Below are 18,555 nucleotides of genomic sequence, written 5' to 3' on the forward strand. Positions count from 1 at the left end.
CCACTCCCCCTGCTTGTGTTCCCTTTCTCACTGTCTCTCTGTCTCTGTCAATTAAATAAATAAATAAAATCTTTAAAGAAAAAAAATTTTTTCAAACACACAGCAAAGTTTAAAGAATTTTACAGCTACCATTCACATTTTGCTGTACTTGCCTTGTAGCATTTCTATCCATCTCTCCATCCTTTTTATTTTTAATATATATCAAAGTAAATTAAAGACACTTGTACATTTCCCTCTCAAAATATTCAACTTTAGCAAAATATTCTAAAGGAAGCCCTTACTCTATTTTATCTGCAGAAAATCCAATAAAGCTTAAGCAGAAAGGAACCTCCCTGTGGGCATCCCACCCCATCATGCTCATAAGACTCAGCTTCAGAGATAATCCAAGTTACAAAACTAAAAAGTATATAAAATATTACAAAACAGAAAAGCTTTACAAAGTGGAAGATGTACATTGGTACTCTGTATTAAGATCCGACTTAAAAGGCCAGAGTAAGGGGCTCCTGGGTGGCTCAGTTGTTAAGCATCTGCCTTCGACTCACATCCTGGTCCCAGGGTCCTGGGATCGAGCCCCACATCGGGCTCCCTGCTCTGTGGGAAGCCTGCTTCTCCCTCTCCCACTCCCCTGCTTGTGCTCCCTCTCTTGCTGTCTCTCTGTCAAATAAATAAATAAAAATCTTAAAAAAAAAAAAAAAAGGCCAGAGTAAATACTGAATACTAGAAATTCTCATCTTTCTTGAGAAATGCTCTTTACCTTGTTTTTCTCAGCAAGGGAACATGGGGATGGTATTTAAGAAAGCGCTGTTCTGAATATAAAAATAACATATGTATAACACTGAGAAGATACAGAAACACTAAAGGAAGAAAAAAACCATTCCCACTGACCAGAGACAACCAAAGTTGTTATTAACATGTTTTTTCAGGCATGTTTTCTGTCGGCATGTATAAAGGCCTTTTAACATTATAATCAAGTAATATAGTTTAGCATTCTGCTTTTTAAAACTTTTTATTACAGACACATTCTCATGCCACCAAATACTTTTTGAAAATATGATTTTTAAATGAGTAAATTGTAATATTCTGCATATATGGAACGAACCCACAATTTTACCTTATTTATTTAGCCTTTTTTTTCTTATTTAACCTTTTCTTATTCCATGTTGCTTATGGAACTTATGGTTTTCCACTTTATTCCAATTATAATTTATGCTAGGATAAAAGTCCTAGCATGCAAATATTTTTCTGCATTTCAGATTATTTCTCTTAGATATATCATGAAAGCAAAATTATGGAATCAAAGTGTACAGACTTTTTCTAATTACTGACTATTGATATATATTGGCTTAATGACTTCACAAAAAAAAGACTACATTAATCTTCACCAAGTCAACAGGTGAACTATGTTAATTTGTTATTTTAATATGTTTCTGTTTCTACCACTGAGGAAACATATATACATATCTGTCTCTGTCTCTCTCCTGGCCATCTATACTTCCTTTGTAATTCCTCTGGCTTGGGTTTTTAAAAATTTATTAGGCTGTTCATAATTTTCTTTTTTTTTTAAGATTTTATTTTTTTAAAGTAATCTCTACACCCAATGTGGGGCTCAAACTTACAACCCTGAGATCAAGAGCTGCATGCTCTAATGTTCTATAATATTCATGTTCATAATTTTCTGAATGATTTGTAAGTTCTCGTCATATTGTAAAGATATTAAATGCCCTCTGTCTGTAATAATGGTTTCCGGTCACTGATGTTATGGTTTTCTTAATTATTACCTGAATTCAAAGTCTCTTCTGATGATGACTAAATAACACTTCCCTTTTTCTAGATCAGATGGTAAAACAGGCTTTTTTCTCATCTTGCAAAAATCCCTAGTTCAGCTTTCTTGTGCTAAAGGCTCTGAAAGAAGAGCCCTGCTTCAGTACAGAACAGCAAGCATCTCCTCTAAACCCTGAACTGTCCAGGCCAGAAATCACACGGTTTTAATAAGTTATATAGTTTCATTTCTAACTGTGGTATGTAATAATTAACTGCCTTTTCAGTTTCTACCTTCTTCAAGTTTGTTTGGTCTTTTAGCTTCTTGTGCTTCTCACAGACATTGCACAACCAACCACTGACATAATAAATCCTCCAGGTTTATTTCCAAACAGGTCCTGGCAAGTTTCTGAGTATTTGACTTTTTCAAAAGCTCCTTTTATTTTAGACTAGGAACCAAAGTAAACAACTTGTTCCTATAGAATTGGCTGTGCCTGCTAAGACTTGAACTTAACATTAAGAAACAAAACAACACGAATGAAAAAATAAATGTGGAAATGTGGCTGAAAATAAACCCTTTTTAGACTGTCTAAAATGAGATGTAACTAAAAGATGCACAAAACTGGCCAAAATATATCAAGACAGGTTTGAGGTGCCATGGAGTGAAAACACATCTAACCTGTCTCCCCTGCAACTGGATAGAATGCATGCAGCTGCTAGGTGAGGACTCAGACAAGTGGACAGAGTCAGGTGGGCTGTGGAATTAGAAGTGAGTTTATCATGTTTTCTCCTCCAGTACTACCCTCCTCCATCAGAACTCAGTGCAACCCCGAACGGGCATTAGCAAGATAGTGAGAGCTCTAGAGAAGCCCAGTTCTGGAAAAGCAACAGGAAAGACGTCTCCTAACACCAAAAGAGAATGCAAAAATCTCACTTTTTGGCTTTTTCCTTTCACCATTCTCTCACACCCAGCTATCAAACAATCCTGTGGGGGCGGTATTAAGGGTAGCAGGAGCCTAAAATTCAGACGGAGGGGAAGCTTCCTCTCTAACTGGAGGAGCTCTAGTTCTTAGAAAGCGAGGCAGATGGCACTTGCTTCTCTCTCTCTGTTCTACCACTTCTTGTCCCTGTCGTTGGTAAAATAAATCAGCTTTCTGGCTGGAGGAATGGAACAGGGACGTCCAAAAGAACCAAAAAGTACCAGGGAGATCACAGAAAGGAAGCTCAAGAAAGCAAGCTTTTAAAACTGGTATGAACTTACGGGCCCATCCTGAAGGTGTGCAGGTGTGGATATGACCCTAAATAGGATACAGACTCCCCATAAAAGGTGAAGAACGAAAGTAGCATATAATCCAGATAAGAGTCACAAAGTGAGGGGCGCCTGGGTGGCTCAGCTGGTTAAGCGTCTGCTTTTGGCTCAGGTCATAATCCCAGGGTCCTGGGATCGAGTCCCGCGTCGTGCTCCCTGCCCAGTGGGTAGTCCGCTTCTCTGCCCCTCTCCCCCCTTGTTCACACTCTCTCTCAAATAAATAAATATTAAAAAGAAAAGAGTCACACAAAGTGAGTCCAATAAAGCAGAGAAACAGAATTAGCCTGTAAACACGTATATACAGAAAAGGTAACTGTCATGAGGATATTTAAACAGGGGGAGGAGAATGCTTTGTAGCACGGGTTTATATCATTTGCTCTTTGGTTTCCTGAGTATTGATGACTACCTCCCATCATCACAGACATCTTTGTCTTCAATCTTTTCCACTTGCTAATGTCAGACTGCAGATGCTCATCACTTGGGTTAACACTTCCACCCACTCAAATGTTCAACAAGCAAGGTTAAATTGTGTATAATTTTAAAATTTGTGAACACTGGAATGGTATTTGATCTTACAAGGAACTAACCAAATGCAAATTAAGGCATTTTGTTTCACCTATAAAAATTAGCACAGAATTTTAAAAATTCAGTGCTGGTAAAGGTAAGACAGTCTCATTCACAACTAGTATTAAGTACAAACTGATACTACCATTTGGAAAAAAGGAATTTTGCACACCATGATAATTAAAAATATGTAGATAGGTTTGGCTCAGTCGGTTAAGCGCCTGCCTCTGGCTCAGGTCATGATCCCAGGGTCCTGGGATCGAACCCCATGGTGGGCTCCCTGCTCAGCGGGGAGTCTGCTTTTCCCTCTCCCTCTGCCCCTCCCCACCACTCGTGCTCTCTCTCGCTCTCTTGCACTCTCTCTCAAATACATGAAATAAAATTTTAAAAATGTAGATAATTTGCCCCATAAATTCTGTGTCAAGGGTTTTACCTAAGGAAATAATTTGAAAAACTGAAGAAGTTCCATAAAGGTATTCATTGTTTTTTAGAATAGTAAAAAAATGGAAATGACTTAAATGTCCAACATCAGGGAAATTAGGGTAAGTAAATTATAATACACTCATTGAGTCAAACGTTACATAGCCTTTAGACATATTTTCTGAGAATTTAAATATGGAAAAAGGCTTATGCCAAGGTAAAAGTTAGGAAAGGACACATTTATTATACATTTTATTTTAACCATGTTAAACATATAGAGAAATAAATACTAGAAGGAAATAGAGTAGACTTCAACATTTGGAAAATTATCATTTATTACTTTTATTTGAGAAAGACCCTAAAGTCTCATGACTTGTAATAATTTGTGATTTCTCTGAGGCATGCATCTGAAATATGTGCCAGGTGGCTAAAATTCAAGAGTGAATCCCTTAGCTAGAGGGTGAGCTAAGGGAGCAGAGCCTGGGAGGGCTGGGCCTGTGTTTTTCCTACACAATCTCCCCTGCCCTTATTTCCCAAGGAAAGAACTAGTGCTACTGCAGGAGAGACAGTGAAGGAATGGATGGCTCCCAATGTAGAAGTGGGAATATAACCAGTCACCAATGAATTTAACACCAGTGTCTGCATAAGGCTCTAGTGGTCTGCACTCAGGAAAATCTGAATTTTTTAAGTTACATTACTTTATAGGGATAATTATATCCTATAGTACTATTTGCGAATGAGGGAATTCACAAAGGTCTTAGGATATAACCTGGAATGTCCTAAGTATACTGCAAATCAAAAAGTTAAAACCATTTAGAATGTGATATGATACAAAAACATTTGTTTTTCATTTATGTCTTTTTGTGTTTTTTTATATGTTCTACAATAAGGGGGAAAAAACTAAAAATTAAATCAGTTCTAGAATATATAGCCCTTTTCTCTACTAGACCAAGTAAGGCATGTGACAGGAAAACCCAATCACAAAAAGAACATGGTGGAAAGCAAGGCTCCGTGTTTCATGCTCACCTTATAGCACCTGTATTTATACAGAACCACCAGGAGAATAGTCATGACAACAATGACGCTGATCATGATAGCAGCATTCAGAATTGAGTGCAGGGCTCTCTGCCCCACAGTCTCTGTATCTTCCGTGAATGGGGTATAGATTCTATAATAAAATACAAAAGCCCAAAGTAAGTGTTAATGGATTTCTCAAACCATATCCCTCTCCAACACCAGTTTTGTTTCCTTGATTCAACTGATATGACCTTTTTCCATCTCAGCAATCTAACCAAGAATTTTAGCTAAGAAAATTAGCTATACTCTAAAATAAGTGCTTCAAAATTAAAGGAGAGATCTAAAATGTGGAGAGGTGGACTTTTGTGAGCCAGACACTAGCTCCATCTAGTGGATGCTTTACATTGAAATAATTACTCAAGAAATGCTCTTTCTCCACAGCTTATTAGTGATTTGTTTAAAGAACTGGATTCTACCACATAAACTACCTAAGCTACAAGTACTTGTCAAAAGAAGGTGGCTTATATAATAATGGCTTACAATTACTTTTTTTTTCACCTACAGGGTGACTGCAACTGGAGTTGTTTTGATATAACGTCACATACCCATCTTCCCTTGGGTTTCTCATTCACATAAACACATTTATTCCAGGTTCCAGTGTTCCCAGCTACAGGACTTTATTTCTGACTCCCTGACAGGTGTGGCCATGAGACAAAGTATGGCCAATGAGTTATAAGTGGATATGTTGTGTGGAACTTCTAAGAAAGGCGTTAATTCTGCTGAGAGATGGGTCTTAGGTCCTTTTCTCCCCCACTACTTCCTGCTTCCTGTTGTCTGAATTGAAGCCTGGGGCTCCAGTACCAATAAGGAACCTTGAATAACCTAAAGGGTAGAAGCCAAAGAAAAGGGAAAGAAGGAGCCTGAATCCTTGAGGAAAGGTGAAGCTATACTACCAGTCTGGACTGACCACCCTGTACCATTCTCTGGGAGAGAGATAAAATATGTATACCATTTAAACCAGTTGTTTTGATTTCCTACAACAGGCTCAGAAAACTTTCTGTTAAGGACTAAAGAGTACAAATTTTAAGTTTTCTGGGTCATACTGTCTCTGTTGCAACCACTGAACCCTCCCACTGTAGTATGAAGGCAGCATAGACAATATACAAATGAATGAACGTGATTATGTTCCAGTAAAACTTTATTTACAAAAATAGGTGGTGGCAGGCAGATCTGCCCTGTGGACTATGGTTTGCTAACCCTGTTCTATAATATACAGCCAAAATTAACTCTAAGCTATACAGATAATATTCCCCAGTCTCTTTTGACTGCTGTCTCCAACCCCCACCCTTTACTCTTGCCTTAGCCTTTCTTCCAAAAGATTAAAAGCTTGGCTTTTAGAACGCCACACAGTTTGCTAATTCAAATTCCAAAATTCATTTAAAACTTTGTTTGAGCCCTATAGGGGCCCTACAGAGTCCCAAAGACAAAACTAAGTGAATCTGAATCAAAGCATTTTTCTTGAAGGCGTAGGGCTCATACCAACAGCACCAGAGAATCTACACAACAATCCCCCCACGAGTCTAGAGAATGCCAGCTTGCATTAATTCTTCATCTTTTCATTTAGCAACTTTTTTTGTTGAGCATTTATTACATAACTAGCTGTAGAAACAATCTGCCCTCATAGGCCTTACGGTATAGAAGGAAACCAGGCTTTAAATAATGTAAATGAATAATATATTTGCATATTGTGAAAAGAACAGGTTGCTATGAGAAAGAATATCGGGAAGGACCTAATTCTGTTACAAGGATCAGGGAAATTACCTTTGAGGACTTAACATTTAAGCAAAGATGAGAAGGACAATAGAATTCATCCATCAAATCTAGAAAAGGAAAGAATGTTCCAGCAGAAGAACAATGGGACCAATGGCCCTGAGGTGGAAAAGATTAATATTCAATTCTTTACCTGCTCAATTTCAAATAAATTCAGTCCTAACCAGTGACACCATATGTGAAAGAGAATTCTGTAGCTCTCATTTTCTCTACTTAAAGCATCAAATAATAACCCCTCATTCTGTCAACTGCTCTGGCTGTCAGCGAGGATGAACTCTCTAGCCTTTGTGCCCCATCAAAGCAAAGGCCTCTGAGGTGATGATGACACACTACAAAGAAAAGCCAGACCGGCCTTGAGAATAATAAAACACTCATACATACAGCTGTCCATCCTTCCGGGTATAGAAGCTGACTGATTTGATGGTAGCCACCACCACCACCATACAGAGAGTCACGGGTACAAAGAGCATGATCACATGTTTGGCGCCATATTTCAATGTCAGCTCTTCATCTTCTTCTTCATCTTGTTCCACCACCTGCCGTGAGTTACCCTGGGGTCGTCCATTAGATAATGGCCCGGGGTTGCCATGTCTCCGCCTTTCGCTGGTGTGCTCATGCCGTTCTCTACTGTCATTCTAAAAGCACAAGAGAAACTTTTTTCAAGAAGTCAGACTCTCAGTAGAATCAAGGTATTCTATAAAAACAGAAAATGGAATAATTAGACCTGAGATTAAGAAGAGGCCCATCATTACTTGAGTTCTAAAAACCCGAGGCAAGAAAGAATCAATTCGGGTGCCTGGGTGGCTCAGTTGGTTAAGCGACTGCCTTCGGCTCCAGTCATGATCCTGGAGTCCCAGGATTGAGTCCCACATCGGGCTCCCTGCTGAGCAGGGAGTCTGCTTCTCCCTCTGACCCTCCCCACTCTCATGTTCTCTCTCAAATAAATAAATAAAATATTTTAAAAAAATCAATTCACAAGAGGTGTGCAATTTAGAAGTCTAGATGAGGGGCGCTGGGTGGCTCAGTAGGTTAAGCGTCTGCCTTCGGCTCAGGTCATGATCCCAGGGTCCTGGGATCGAGTCCTGCATGGGGCTCCCTGCTCAGAGGGGAGTCTGCTTCTCCCTCTGCCTGCCACTCCCCCTCTTGTGCGCTCTCTCTGACAAATAAATAAAAATCTTTTTTAATGAATGAATGAATGTCTGTCTAAGTGATCTGCCACTGTTCGATGAAGGAACCCCAGGTCCTCCCTCTCACCCAGCTCTTGGTTTACCTCATTCCCCTCTTCCATTCTCAACCTAATACAATTGTACTCATCCTCGGAGGTTTGGCTTAAAAACTGATACCTGTATGAAACCTTATTTGTTACAGCTGCAAGCACAGTAATCTCAGCTTTTTCACAATTATGAACTGCTTTCTACCTGTGATTTCATACCAGTTATACAAGGAACTATCTCACTTTCATAATTTTTTTAACTAGGCTCTACCTCCAACGTGGGGCTCGAACTCACAATCCTGAGATCAAGAGTCGCATGCTCTACCAACTGAGTCAGCCAGGTGCCCCTCACCTTCATTATTAATAAGACTTAAAATCCTTCTAGTGATATACAAGGGATCTATTATTTCTTAAAATTGCATGTAAATCTACAACTATTTCAAAAATTATTTAAAAGATTTTAAAAAATCTTTACAGAGAGAAATTAGGCCTTAAACAATTCTGATGCCCCTCCAGCCAGAGGCATCCCCACCTTGCCCTGTATAGTGTGAGGGAACAATAAATATTTGACAAATGACGGAATGAAACTAGAACCTTATTAGATTCTACTTTCCTCAGTCTCTTAATCCAAACACCACTTCCACCCTTATCCTGGGTTTACCCTTTCTTACCCTTCAAGTTCAACTTCCTTTTTGGTATCACTGTTCATATCTAAAACTCAACTTTTTGTAAAGGAGAGAGTGAATCTCAAGAGCATTAATAACAATAATACAAACAACAGATAACAGGAGGAAAAGAACAGCACTCCTCCTCCTAGATAAGTCCAGGAGAGGAAAGCAGACTGATAGTCATTGTTGGTGGTAAAATGTATCAGCTTGGTTCAGAACAGGTTCTCTTAGGAAGATCATGTGAGAACATGCCACTCTTTTACCTCATTTTTGACTACAGAGTATAACTACTGCTTTATTCATTAAAAATACATTACACTCTTAATAATAGCTTAAAATTATTATAATGTACTGGACACTGTGATAAGTGCTTTACATTAAATTCTCACAGCCACCCCTGTGTCACCACTTTGTAGGTGGGGAAACGGCCACAGCTAGGAAGCATTACAGAGAGGGTTTGAACCCAGGCATGCCGGACTGCAGAAATCAAGCTCTTAACCACCTCTCAATGTGCTGTTCACAAGACAACATGGGAACTCTGCAGACTCAATGTGGGCTGAGTTCTCTTTTACTTTACTTTGAATATTATTCAACACATAAATAATTATCAAAATTCTATATTCTAGGTACTATGCTTTGGCAATATTGAAATTAAAAAGACCTAGATGCTGTCCTTAAGAAGACTGTAAGTTAGCTTTACTACAGGATAAATATTGTATCAGAAACATGAATAAAGTGCTGCAGGACTGATCATTCTGTGTGGTCCAGAAAGGCAGCATAAAGACACGATTCCTGAGAAAAGTGAGTGGAAGGTGAAAGGGCCCCAAGCAGAGACATGACGGGCGCAGACGTGTGAAACTGAAAAGCAAGGCCTATGCAGACAACCAGTGAATACTGAGCTGGCTGGGGAACATGGTCTGTCAGGGCTGGGGGCAGGAAAAGGTCAGGGACAGGTTGTAAAAAAAAATCTCATTTGCCACGCCCAAGGACTTCAGACTTTGTCTTGTAGGCAATAAAAAGTCATAAAAATTGTTAAGGTTGAGGTAGTGACACATTACATTACGTTTCATTTTAAAGAAACCTGAGTGGCGATGAAAACAAGATGTACAAGAAAGATATTTCAGAAGCAGAACTGACAGGGCTTTGTGGCAAATTACATGTGAATGGTCAGGAAGGAGTCAAGGACGATCCTGGAGGTTTCTGGCATAAGGGACTGGGAAGGTGAAGATGGCACTGACTGAGCAGGGAACACAAGAAGATGAGTGGGCTGGAGGAGAGGAGAACTATTTTAATTAGGGAGATAGGTGAATGTGAGGTACCTGCAATCAGGCAGCAAAGTCCAAGGGTACTGTTGGGGGAGTCATTAGTTTCTATAGTTATGGAAATGGATAAAATCTCAGGGAGAGAGTATAGATGGAAAGCAGAACAGTATGGACTCGGTCATTATATAATGCAACAACTGTGGAAAGAAAAAGAGTGGGATGATGACCAAGGAGAGAAGTGCATAACCCCTAAGCTTTAGCAGCAGGTGACAGGAGAAAAACCAGCCAAAGAGATTAAGAGAAAAATAGGGGAGAGGGAAGAAATCCCAGAACAGTACATCACAGCAGCAAAAGGAGTACATTTCAGAGGTGTCATCCACACTCAGGCAGTACGGGAGAGCTGAAAAGCCACTGAATTTAGCAGGGGGAAGTTGGCCAAAGTTTTTACAAAAGTAACAGTTAAGAGGGAAATGAGATCGGGGCGCCTGGGTGGCTCAGTCATTAAGCGTCTGCCTTCGGCTCGGGTCACGATCCCAGGGTCCTGGGATCAAGCCCCGCATCGGGCTCCCCACTCCGCGGGGCGCCTGCTTCTCCCTCTCCCATTTCCCCTGCTTGCATTCCCTCTCTCGCTATCTCTCTCTCTCTCTGTCAAATAAATAAAAAATTTAAAAAAAATCTTAAAAAAAAGAAAAAGAGGGAAATGAGATCATAAATCATGATGAACTAGGGAATGAATGGAAACTGAGAAGTTAAAGGCAATCATTCTTTGAAGCAAAAAAATAAAAGATGTGACAACAGAAGGGACTCACATTTGAAAATATTCTTAGGGATGTCAGACTTGAGCATTCCCATCAGGTCAAAGCACAGAGTTAGGACTCGCAGGAGAGACTGAGGACACAAGAATGGGGGATGATAGCTCATGGAACAGGGAAGGGGATAAGTGGAGGGGAACAGAAGAAGAGAGAAGAGTTGGCGTCACCGAGGAACTGGTGCCCTTCATCTCAGTCTGGAGATCGGGAATTAACTCTTTGACCTCATACAGAAAATACTATGAAGACTTAAACCCTATGAGGAACGGAAAGGAAACTATTCCAAAGTACAAAAGGTAGAAATATATACACCACTCAGTAAGAAAGGTAATTTTTGTTGAACACAAGTCACTGGAGTGACCAAAGTCCAGTAGGAAGGCAATGTAGGCTCTGGAGGACAGGGACACGTGTGACAGACAGCTGAAGAACAGAGAGTTGAGGAAATTCATACTTCTATTTTCTTTGAAGGAGGTGACTAAGTCATATGCTAAGCATGTTTTGTTTGTGACTAATGTTCAGCAATTCAATTATGACCAACTTAATGGGCTGATTACTGTGCAATATAAACCAAAACACAAATAATAATAGCTCTTCGTATGTTATTGATAATTTACAAAGCACACTCACATTATTTCATTTATTCTTTGTATTTATTGAGAGGTTTTGGTAGATTAAGATTAAAACAATTTGTCCAAAATCTCAAGGCCAGAAAACAGTAGACACAGGAATCAAATTCAAGTCTCTTGCTTCAAAATCTGTGTCCTCTGCAGGGCAGCACAGCTGTCCTATTAGGGCTACATGAACAGTTTATTGGGTAAGTCTAACATGAAAGAAGCAATCATAATATGTTCATTCACAGTACTCAACTGGATGTTCCGGTTTATAATGAACATTAGCCAACCCCACGCTGCCCCACCCTTGAAGCTGATATGGGATGCTAGAGCACTGTTTACCGCACCCTTTCTCTTTACAGTACTTTGGATACTATTTTTAAAATTGACTATATGTTTCAATTTCTTTAAAACACAATTTATTTGAACAGGTAAAATTTTCACATGATTCTAAAGTCAAAGAATATAATAAGGAATAACATAAAAAAAACCTCCCACATAACTATTTATAGTTGTCTAATACCCCAGGTTACCACTGTCATTGTTCTCTGCAGTTTCTTGATGTCTATACAAGCAAATACAAATATATATTCTCATTTCCCCTTTTTATACAATGGTAGTACAATAAATGTACTTTCTCTGCTTAACTATGTCTCTTAGAGATTTTTTTACACATCAGTACGTAAAATACATCCTTATTCTTTGAGAAGCAACTTTTTATTTTTTTAAATTTATTTTTTAAGATTTTTATTTATTTATTTGACAGAGAGCGAGCGAGCGAGCGAGTGAGCATGAGCAGGGGGAGCGGCAGGCAGAGGGAGAAGCAGGCTCCCGCTGAGCAAGGAGCCCGATGTGGGACTCGATCCCAGGACCCTGGGATCATGACCTGAGCTGAAAGCAGAAGCTCAACGACTGAGCCACCCAGGTGCCCCCCCCCCAAACTTTTTAAACCAGCTACATAACCAGTGTATGAATATATCATAATCTATTAGGCCAATCCCCTAAAGACAGACATTTAACTTGCTTCCAGCTTTTTTCTTTTTTTTTTAATTAAATTCAATTTAGTTAACATATACTGTATTATTAGTTTCAGGGATAGAATTTAGTGATCTGTTGCATATCACACCCAGTGCTCATTACATCAAGTACCCTCCTTAATGCCCATCACCTAATTATCCCATCCCCCTACCCACCTCCCCTCCAGCAACCCTGTTTCCCTGAGTTAAGCGTCTCTTATGGTTTGCCTCCCTCTCTATTTTCATCTTATTTTTCCTTCCCTTTCCCTATGATCATCTGTTTCTTAAATTCCACATGAGTGAAATCATATGGTATTTGTCTTTCTGTGACCGACTTATTTCATTTAGCATAATACCCTCTAGCTCCATCCACGTCATTGCAAATGGCAAATTTCATTCTTTTTGATGGCTAATATTCCATTATATATGTGTACACACACACACACATACCCCACGTCTTCCTTATCCATTCATCTGATCTACTGATGGACATCTGGGTCTTTCCATATTTTGGCTATTGTAGACATTGCTGCTATAAACACGCTTCCAACTTTTTGTCATTTACAAACACGGCTGCAATGAATGCCCCCTATAAGTTATTTCACGTGTGCAAAGCATATCCGTAGGGTAAGTTTCCTGAAGTGAAACTACTGGGTCAAAGTATATACGCATTTAAAATCCTGATACGCATTTAAAATGCCTGGGTGGCTCAGTCGTTAAGCGTCTGCCTTTGGCTCAGGTCATGGTCCCAGGGTCCTGGGATAGAGCCCCACATCGGGCTCCCTGCTCAGCGGGAAGCCTGCTTCTCCCTCCCCCACTCCCTCTGCTTTTTTTCCCCTCTCTCGCTGTGTCTCTGTCAAATAAATAAAATCTTTAAAAAAATAAAAATAAAAAAAATAAAATAAAATCCTGATATGTGTTGCCAAATCACCCTCCATATGGGTTGTACCAGTTTAAAGATCAGCAGTATAGGAGAGTTCCTATTTTAACAAGCCCTTACCAACAAAGTAAGCTATGAAATGCTTAGATTTTTACCTGATAGGTTAAATATGAGAACACGGTGTAACTTCTTTTATTATTAGAAAAGATGAGCATTTTTTTCTATGAACTAAGTATTCATATCCTTTGCCATTAGCTCATGGTATTTAGAACCATATGTGGCTTATGGTACTGTTTTAGCTTCTAGGTTTAATCACTACACTTACTAGTTTTTTTAAAAAAGTGAATGCCAGGGATACAGCAGTTGAAAAGGCTGATAAGGTCTCTGCTCTCATGAACTGATTTCAAGCAGGGGAAGAGAGATAATAAACAAGATAATCAGAGTTGGATAGTACCGTAACAGGGTGAGATGATTAAGAAAAAAAAAATACATGGGATGGAACTACTTTTAGATAATGTGGCCAGAGAATGTCTTTCTGAGGAAGTGACATTTGAGCTGAGACCTAAAGGATGAAAAGATGTGAAAGGCCTATTGTGTAGTAAGGGATTAACTCAGTCGGTCAGGGGTGTCCAAACCCTGCACATGCCAAAGAAAGATCTGGCCTGGTTCCTGGGAGATAACCTCTAAGCCCTTGGAATATCCTGCCTGTTAAGAGTGTTTTTATTTACATGAGGCTTTGGGCCACATTGCTAACAATGTGATCTATGGTGAAGGTCTTGAGCCACAAAGTATCTGTTTGACCTTGGGAGGGGCTAGAGAACTATGGTCAGTCATGTCTGTCTACACGAGCAGCCCCCAATAAAACTCCTGGACACCAAAGCTCAAGTAAGCTTCCTGGTCAGCAACATTCTGTGCATGTTTCTGGGAGAATTGAGCACTGTTGCTAAGACTCTGCTAGGAGAAAAAAACTGGAAGCTCATGCCCGGTATCTCTTGGACTCTGCCCTACAATGTGTTTATCTGCTAATTTTAATTTGTATTCTTTCTCTGTAATAAACTATAGCCAGTGAGTATAACCAGTGAGTATAACAGTTTTTCTGAGTTCTTCTAGCTATTCATTGAACATGAGCATGATCCTGGGGAGCCCCAAACATACTTGTACACTGAAAACTACAAAATATTTGCTAAGAGAAATTAAAGAACAAAAGCAGAAATAGACAAATGAGACTATATCAAACTTTAAAACTTCTCTGTATCAAAGAAACAATCAACAGAATAAAAAGGAAACCACAGAATGGGAGAAAATATTTGCAAATCATGTATCTGATAAGGGGTAAATATCCAGATTATATAAAGAACTCCTACAACTCAACAACAACAACAACAAAAACAAATAATCTGATTTTATTTTTTATTTTTATTTTATTTTTTTTAAAGATTTTATTTATTTATTTGACAGAGCAAGAGAGCACAAGCAGGGGGAGCAGCAGAGGGAAAAGGAGAAGCAGGCTCCCTGCTGAGCAGGGAGCCCAATGTGGGGCTCTATCCCAGGGTCCTGGGATCATGACCTGAGCCTGAGCTGAATGCAGATGCTTAACCAACTGAGCCACCCAGGTGCTTGAAATAATCTGATTTTAAAAATGGATCCTGGAGTCCCGGGATCGAGTCCCGCATTGGACTCCCTGCTCAGCAGGGAGTCTGCTTCTCCCTCGGACCCTCCCCCCTCTCATGCTCTCTATCTCATTCTCTCTCTCAAATAAATAAAATCTTAAAAAAAAAATTAAAAAAATGGGCAAAGGACTTGAATAGATATTTCTCCAAAGGACATACACAAAAGGCCAATAAGCATATGAAAAGATGTTCAAGACTACTAATCATTACAGAAATGCAAATCAAAACAACGAGATATCATCTTACACCCATTACGATGGCTACTATCAAAAAAATAACAAGGATTAGCAAGGATGCAGAGAAATTGAAACCCTTGTGCACCACTGGTGGGAATGTAAAATGGCATGGCTATTACAGACAAAAGATTAAAAACAGAATTATCATATGATCCAGCAACCCTACTTCTGGGCATATATCCAAAAGAATTAAAAGCAGTATCTCAAGAGATATTTATATTTGCACATCCATGGTCACTGCAGCAGTATTCACAAGAGCCAAGATAGAAGCACCTCAAATGTCCATCAACAGACAAAGAAAATGTGGTACATATGTACAGTGGAGTATTATTCAGCCTTAAAAGAGAAGAAAATCTTGTCACATGCTATAACACAGAGGAAAGTTTGAGGACATTATACTAAATGAAATAAGTCACGGGGCACCTGGGTGGCCCAGTTGGTTAAGCAACTGCCTTCAGCTCAGGTCATGATCCCAGGGTCCTGGAATCGAGCCCCACATCGGGCTCCTTGCTCAGCAGGGAGCCTGCTTCTCCCTCTCCCTCTGCCTGCCTCTCTGCCTACTTGTGCTCTCTATCTCTGTCAAATAAATAAATAAAATCTTTAAAAAAAAAAAGAAGTCACAAAAAGACAAATGTAGCATGATTCCACTTATTGAAGTATCTAAGGCAGTCCATCTCAAAAAACCAGGAAGCATAATTGGGACTGCCAGGGACTGCAGGGAGGGGGAAATGAGTTGTTCTTCAATGGGTATAGAGTTTCAGTTTTGCAAGTTGAAAAAGTTCTAGAGATCTGTTGCACTACAATGCAAATACAGTCAACATTACTGAAATGTACACTTAAAAGTTAGATATATGCCTATTCCATTGGATCATATTCTACTCTTATTTACTCAAAATAAACAAAAGCATATGTCCATTCAATTATTTGTACATGAATGTCCATAACAGCCTTATTCATAACAACCCCAAACTGGAAACAACACAAATATCCATCAACAAGTAAATGGATAAAAAACTGTGGTATAGCCATATAATGGAATATAACTCAGGAGTAAAAAAGAATAAACAATCGACACATGCTATGCCACTGATGAATCTCAAAATAATTATACTGAATGAAAGAAGCCAGGCAAAAGAGTATGTACTGTATGATCTCATTTGTACAAATGTCTAGGAAATGAAAACTAGAGTATAGTGAGAAAAACTTGATCAGTAGTCGCCTGAGGATGAGGAGTAGCTGGGAAGAACCAAAAGGGGCAGACAGCAAAGGAACATGAGGAAACTTCTGGGGCTGATTAAGTTCATTATCTTGACTGTGGTGGCAGTTTCAAGGGTATATATACAAATATCAAAACCTATCAAATCGTATACTTTAAATATGGGTACTTTACTGTATGCCAATTACACCTCAACAACAACAAAAAATAGAGTGTCTTTCTCAAAAGGCATGTGTAGGTGCTTTGAAACTGTTAAAAAGGAGGATGACACTAGGGCACTTGAGTGGCTCAGTCAGTTAAGCATCTGCCTTTGGCTCAGGTCATGATCCCAGGCTCCTGAAATCGAATCCTGCATGGAGCTCCTTGCTCAGCGGGTGTGCATGCGCTCAAAAAAAAGAGGATGACACTAGAACTAATAAGAGATTTCCAAAATGAAAAATCCTGGCAGCTAAATATTAGGATGATGACTTAGCATTATTTTTAAGGCTAATTAAAAAAAATTTAATATGGAAAAAGTTAAGACAAATACTGTCAGAAGTGTAAAATGAAGTCCCACATGCACTTTACTCAGCTTCAATCACTACCAACTCATGGCTAATTTTATTCCATCTATTTTCCCATACAACTCACCCGTCTAGTATTGAGACAAATTCAGATATATCATTTCCTTTGTAAACACTTTAGCATATACCTCTAAAAGATTAAGAACATAAAGGCCTTCTGTGTGTGTAGCTTGGTAGGTCATTTCTAGCTTTAAAAAAAAAAAAGATAGACTTTCCTTTTTATAGCAGTTTTAGGTTCACAGTAAAACTGAGCAGAAAATACAGATTTCACATATACTCTTGCCCCCTGACAGCCTCCACCAACCACCACCCCCTCCCCTGCCATCAACATCCTATACCAGAGTGGTACATTTCTAATCAATGAATCTACATTAACATGTCATTATCACCCAAAGTCCATAGTTTACATTAGGGTTCACTCTTGATGTTACACATTCCATGGGTTTTAAAAAATGTGTAACATGTATCCATCATAGTACCATATAGAATATTTCTACTGTCCTAAAAATCCTCTGTATTCTGCCTATTTATCTCTCTCTCCCCACTACAACTCTGGGCAACCACTGATCTTTTTACTGCCTCCATAGTTTTGCCTTTAAAAGCTATTTTTAAGGTTCAGAAAAACAAGTGCTGTAGCCATTATAAATGATTTCATTTCAGTGGCAGAAGGAAGGATTACTCACTATATAAATGTTGTAAGTGTCACAGAGGGTGGAGTCCCATGGGAAGTGGCTAAGTATGTGGGAAGTGAGTTCCTATGAAGCCTGATTCCCTAGGACTCCTACACCATTAAGTCAGAGGCTTCGTTTTAATTCTTTCTCCCTTCTTCTTACTTCAAAACATGATGCAAGTACAAGTCCAGTCACCAAAGGCATGTGGACCCTCAAGCAAGGGATAGTATTTCTCAAGCAGCAAAAATTGTGGAGGTATTTTTAATACAACGTAGTTCCTGTTGTTTTTTTTAAACCTTGTTTTCTGCCTGGCTTTTTTTTTTTTAAGTTTTATTTTTGTAATTAAAAGACTATAAGCAGGGGTGCCTGGGTGGCTCAGTTGGTTAAGCGTCTGCCTTCAGCTCAAGTCACAATCCCAGCGTCCTGGGATCAAGCCCTGAGTAGGGAGTAGAGCTTCCTGCTCAGTGGGAAGTCTGCTTCTCCCTCTCCCTCTGACCCTACCCCTGCTCATGCTCTCTCTCTCAAATAAATAAAATCTTAAAAAAAAAAAGACTATAAACAAAAGTTTATAAACATTTTTTAGAAGTTTTAAAAAGTGTTACAAACTTTTGTTTTTAACACAGAAAGTGTCCCCCCAATCTTTGCCCCACAATATGAACATGGTGAGCAATCTTAAGTACTTTTAGATTTTTTAATTAAAAAAAAATTTTTTTTAAGATTTTATTTCTTTTTCAACAGAGAGAGGCACAGAGAGAGAGGGAACACAAGCAGGGGAAGTGGGAGAGGGAGAAGCAGGCCTCCCACCAAGCAGGGAGCCCGATGTGGGGCTTGATCCCAGGACC

The 18,555-nt window shown here is 39.3% G+C and overlaps 1 protein-coding gene across 5 annotated transcripts in view; it reads right to left on the reverse strand.

The window, feature by feature from the left end:
- PSEN1 (presenilin 1) overlaps positions 1–18,555 on the reverse strand; it is a 71,265-nt gene that overhangs the window by 27,470 nt on the left and 25,240 nt on the right. For all 5 annotated transcript variants that reach the window (XM_027569666.2, XM_027569667.2, XM_027569662.2 and 2 more), the window contains 2 exons: positions 7,280–7,533; positions 5,078–5,219 (listed from right to left, as the gene is read on the reverse strand). In XM_027569666.2, coding sequence (XP_027425467.1) covers positions 5,078–5,219; positions 7,280–7,533 — 396 coding nt within the window. The remainder of the gene's footprint in view (positions 1–5,077; positions 5,220–7,279; positions 7,534–18,555) is intronic.

This window comes from Zalophus californianus, chromosome 6, assembly GCF_009762305.2.
Source record: "Zalophus californianus isolate mZalCal1 chromosome 6, mZalCal1.pri.v2, whole genome shotgun sequence".
Taxonomy (NCBI): domain Eukaryota; kingdom Metazoa; phylum Chordata; class Mammalia; order Carnivora; family Otariidae; genus Zalophus; species Zalophus californianus.